This window comes from Octopus bimaculoides, chromosome 1 (genome assembly GCF_001194135.2).
Source record: "Octopus bimaculoides isolate UCB-OBI-ISO-001 chromosome 1, ASM119413v2, whole genome shotgun sequence".
NCBI lineage: Eukaryota > Metazoa > Mollusca > Cephalopoda > Octopoda > Octopodidae > Octopus > Octopus bimaculoides.
In genome coordinates, this window is record NC_068981.1 from 181,091,822 (window position 1) to 181,097,520 (window position 5,699).

Genomic DNA, 5,699 nt, shown 5'->3' on the forward strand with positions numbered 1-5,699 from the left:
CCACCAACATAGGTTGCCAAGCAATGGTGGTGGGGACAAACACCCCATCATGCACGCGACAGGCTTCTTTCAGTTTCCGTCTACCAAATCCACTCACAAGGCTTTAATCGGCCTGGGGTTATAGTAGAAGACAATTGCCCAAGGTACCACGTATGTGTTTGGGAAGCAAGCTTCTTACCACACAGCCACTCCTGCACCTATTTGTTTATGTTGTAGAAGTCTAGGAACTTTGACAATGAATTAGATTGGTTGATACAGGAGAGCAGATTGCAATGGAACACAGGAAATTATTCATATAGGTTATGTTTTGCCAAATGGTGACAGGGAAAGTAGTCTGTGTGGACTTCTATAAAATGAAGCATAACACTTATCTCATAACATCCTGAATGACATTGTAGGGGTCCTTATCTAAGGACACCTTTGATTCCTATTTTATTCAGTTGGGCCCTCACAGCCCCACAATGTTTAAAAAATCCTATTGTATTTTTAAAATTAAATATTAGGAACTGTATAAAAAAATTAAACTATTTTGTGAATTGTAGAAGTATAACCAATATATTGCGGATAAATTTTAACAACAAAATCTTATATGAACCCCCAAGGGCCACATAGACCCTGGTTGAGAGCCACTGAGCTAACTGCATGAATATCAAATCCTTCTCTAGTGAGGAATGACCTGCACAGGTATACATTAGTCAGCAATTTTAGGTTGAAGATGAAGTAGATTCATAAGCAAAAGACAAATAGCAGTAAGAACACAACATACCACCCAGTCCAGGAATAGAAACCAGTCTTGCAATCATGAATGCAACACCATAACCACGAGACAACACACCTTCATTCTCATCAGTATATACATGACAGTTACTTATTTTATCCATTTCCAAAAAGATGATGAATGACAAAATTCAACTTCAGTCAGGTTTCTTCTCATGTTTTATAATCATTTTCTGTATCAAGATGGCTGGGGTAGATTTGCAATTCGGGCAGTTACTTTTATTGCAGCAGTAGTTCTTGCAGTTATGTCCTCTTCCTTCCACTAATTACACAACTTCACAAGGGGGAGTGGATCATTCTGTCAGCCAAACACAGTTATGCATCTCACTAAAAGCTAAAGTATGCAATGTAGACCAGCTCACCATGTCAATATACAGCAGCAATAAACCTTTAGAAATGTATGTGATATTAATATTTGGAAATATATAAATACAAACAATATTGCTACTACCTGCATAAGTTTTCTGGAGAGATCGTTTGTTAGGTATTCTTCCTCTTGTTCATAGTTCATAGCCAATGCTTCTTTCTCCTTCCTTAGACTCTGTATTTTCTTCAGCAAAGTATTACAGATAAATTCCTCCTCTTGCTCAGCTCTGGCTTGCTGAAAAATACACAAAACCAAAACAATATTAGTACACACACACATATTTGTGTAGATTGGGGACAGCTTCTCTTTCTTCAGCACACACACACAAGCACATACATACATCATATATGTATATATACCTACACATCAAATTTTACATGGCATCATAACACGGTATAAAACAAAATTCATTTCCATGCTAGCTTTTCCCCCACCATAGAATGAAGTTAATTGATTGTATCAACTATTAGCTGTATGCAATTAACAGCTTGTGTCAATAACTGTAATTAATGAATTTACAGAAGATTAATCTTCAAATCATTTCATTACACTATTCCAGGCAAATGTGTTTTCTAGAAATTTCCAGGTGACATATACAATAATTCATTCACATAAAAATTCAGCAGGTTTGGGTTGGTTGTTTTTTTTTTAAAGTTTATTTTTTTGTTGCTCTTCTTTCTTTTTTTAAATTCCACATTGATTTTATGGATTAATTAGGGTTATTACTGTTACTGAACTATTGTAGTCTTCCACTACAGTAGCTGCGGTAAACACCATACAGGTCTTAGATTTGTATGCGTTATTATTATTTCTCTCTTTCTCTCTAAATGAAACTGAACATTAATTATGGTATTAGAGAAAATTACATAATGATAGAATCTTAGAACACAACCACACACACACACACACATACATGCAAACACGCACACACCATCCCCTTGTCTCTCACACATGAAGTTACTTTTTACTTCATTTCAAGGAAATTTTCCTGACGTTTAGCCCCGAGTCAATCTTGATTAAATAAACCTATGATCAAAGGTATAAAAAAATATTCCATTTCTTTTTGTGTATCGTGTACTGCATTGTCCAATGTACACGGATTTATAAATTTAAGACAGAGAGACATGACTGAAGAAGGTGATATTTGGCTGCTGTTTCTAGCAGGCTGAGTGATCACCGAGAAAATAGGAGTCTTTCTCTTTCCATTTACAGCAACACATTACTTTAATGACAATAAGCATGGTTCTCCTTAAAACAGCATTCACAATCAATAAATGTAATAGACATTGTCATTCAGTTTAAATAGGCATTTACAATTCCCTGACAATTATTATTATTATTATTATTATTAGTAGTAGTAGTAGTAGTAGTAGTAGTAGTAGTAGTAGTAGTAGTAGTAGTAGTAGTAGTAGTAGTAGTAGTAGTAGTAGTATTAGGGTAGTAGTAGTAGTATTAGGGTAGCGAGCTGGCAGAATCATTAGTGTGCTGGACAAAGTGCTTAGTGTTATTTCGCCCATCACTATGTTCTGAGTTCAAATTCTGCCAAGATCAACTTTACCTTTCATCTTTTTGGGGTTGATAAATTAAGTACCAGTGAAACACTGGGGTCGATATAATTGACTAGCCCCCATCCAACAAATCTGAGGCCCTGTGCCTCCAGTAGAAAGGATTATTCTTCTTCTTATTATTAAGGTGGTGAGCTGGCAGAATAGTTAGCATGCCAGGTGAAATGCATAGCAGTATTTCATCCATCTTCATGTTCTGAGTTCTAATTCTGCTGAGGTCAACTTTGCAATTTCATCCTTTCAGGACCAATAAAATACATACCAGTTGAGTACTGGAGTCAATGCTACCAACCATACCCCACCACCACCACCCATTTCAGGCCTTGTGCCTTTATCAGAAAGGATCATTATTATTATTGGCAGAATCATTAGCACACTAAGGCAGCAAGCTGTCAGAAACGCTAGCACATCGGGCGAAATGCTTAGCAGTATTTTGCCTGTCTTTACGTTCTGAGTTCAAATTCCACCGAGGTCGACTTTGCCTTTTTGTCCTTTCAGGGTCGATAAATTAAGTACCAGTTGCGCACTGGGGTCGATCTAATCGACTTAATCCCTTTGTCTGCCCTCATTTGTCCCCTCTATGTTTAGCCCCTTGTGGGCAATAAAGAAATAAGAATCATTAGCACACTAGACAAAATACCTAGCATTTCGTCCTTTACTTTCTGAGTTCAAATTCTGTGAAGGGTGACTTTGTCTTTCATCATTTTGGGGTCCATAAAACAAGTACCAGTTGAATACTAAGGTCGATGTAACTGACTAGTCCCCTCACCCATAAAAAAAATTTCAGGCCTTGTACCCATAGTAGAAAGTATCATTATTATTATTATTATTATTATTATTATTATTATCATCATTATCATTATTGTGCAGGCAAAACTGTGAGGTTAAGAAGCTGAAGCTCACTCTCTGCAAACACTTGGTCTTGGGTTCAGTCCTACTGTGCAGCACCATGGGCAAATATCTTCTAACCAATGCTTTGTGAGTGAATTACACTGGCAGAAACTATATGAAAGTTTGTTCTATATGTGTATCTTTGCGACTGTCCCCTCCCAACACCTGACAAACAGTGTCGGTTTGTTCACATCCCCGTAACTTAAGTATCCAGTGTAAAGGACCAATAGAATGAGTACCAGACTTTAAAAAAGTACTGGGATTAATTTGTTTGATTAAACCCCACAAGGCAGTATCCTAGCATGGCCACGATCCAATGAATGAAACGAGCAAAAACTAAAAGAAAAGATAGGTTTTGATCCCAAGGATTGCTTCAATGCAGTGATAATTGAAATGTCTGTGAAAACTCTTTAAATTTAAACTTTTCATCTAACAGAGCTGAAGAAATTTGCCTGTCTTATTTTTGTAATTCTTAATTAGATATCATTGTTGTTACGATGATTTTAGTGGATAAATTCTGGAATGTAGACAGTATTATTTATAAATGATCTACATCTGATAATCGTTGCAGCAATTAAGTCATGAAATTGTTGATATGTGAAAAACAAAAAAAAAAAGCATCTTCAAATCAACAACCTAAGTATGTTTTCTTCAAGGGAAGGGCTGGGGTGAGCAGAGGAGTTACTAGAAAAGCTTCCAAATAAAGGAATTAAGTTGTAAAGATGTAAATGATTGAAACCAATGATTAATGGCCAATATCTTGATTGAGTGAAAAAGCCAAGTCATAATGGTATCAGACTAACTGAATCAAAGATCCATATCTTACCACTGGCCATTTCTTTGCATCTCTTGAATAAGAGACAGTACCATCATCTTTTATCCAGAGATGTAATGAAATAGCTATTTGCAATAGCTTATTTATTACTGACTGGTGTAGTACTAGTTTTTCACTCTTTTGAAAAGGATGGGTTTTAGTTTTGTCGCTTCTTAGCATTTCTCAATATTTCTGCTTTAAGCCTTACTCCATTTTCTTCTTATATTTCATTTTATCTGTTTATCTGGTTGGCTGCCTGACTGCCTATCAGTTATTTCTCTCTCCCTCTCTCTCTTTCTCCCCATATCTCTCTAATCCACCTCACTCAAGACAGCCACTGCTTTCACCTTCCATACTCCTATAGGAGGACAGAAAGAAGACATGTGACTCAATGTCTTACATAAATATTATACGTTCTCCCCACTCTCACACATTCTGTATCTGCATATTGTTTACAAAATAACCTGATGATTGTGAATGCTTAACTCTAATCAATTTCCAAACAAAAAGAGTATAGTTTTATTAATTTCTGTAACTGAATATACATTTAGTTAAAAAAAATTAAAGACAACATGACAAATTAAAAGACTACAACAATATTCATTATTAACAATTATTTTATCGCTAGTGTTTTCATGGAAACCAATAATGAGGCTTTAACAAAATCTTGTACCAGTATTCTTATTACAAGAGAATTTAGTATTTTCAAGCATCACGAAAACAATGGAACAAATACCCAAAACATCTGTCATGAAACATGAAGCTGTACAATTGCAAATTAGAAATGAAGAGAAAGAAGAAAAATCTGTCTAGAAATGCTGTCAACATAATATTAAATATTAACTGAAAATCTTTGTAAATTAATGTCATGTCTCTGAAGTAACAAAATTACTATAATTTTATAACAGTGTTTACTTGTTCTATGAACACCAGAAACCTGTAAGCAATGTTTAGTACTCAAGCCATCGTACAAAAAAAAGAGAAGAAAAAGGTCTCCCAATAAAACACTATATTCAGTAAAACAAAATGAAAATGGGAAAAGATAATTGTTATTCAGAGTGGCTCTCAAAAATATAATAATTTGAAGGTATCTGAAATTTAATAAAATATGGTAAGAGTGTGTGTGTGTGTGTGTGTGTGTGTGTATAATGATCAAGAGGTTCTCAATATGGGTGTTTGTGTGCATGTCAATCAAGCCTAACTGGGTTTATCTGCATCACCATCTCTCTCACATGTGTGTGTGTGTGTTTTATATATATATATATATATATATATATATATATAT

The 5,699-nt window shown here is 35.1% G+C and overlaps 1 protein-coding gene across 4 annotated transcripts in view; it reads right to left on the bottom strand.

Annotated features, from left to right (window-relative positions):
- LOC106873030 (coiled-coil domain-containing protein 6) overlaps positions 1 to 5,699 on the bottom strand; it is a 180,954-nt gene that overhangs the window by 54,588 nt on the left and 120,667 nt on the right. For all 4 annotated transcript variants that reach the window (XM_052972984.1, XM_014920236.2, XM_014920235.2 and 1 more), the window contains exon 2: positions 1,229 to 1,378. In XM_052972984.1, the coding sequence (XP_052828944.1) occupies positions 1,229 to 1,378 (150 nt within the window). The remainder of the gene's footprint in view (positions 1 to 1,228; positions 1,379 to 5,699) is intronic.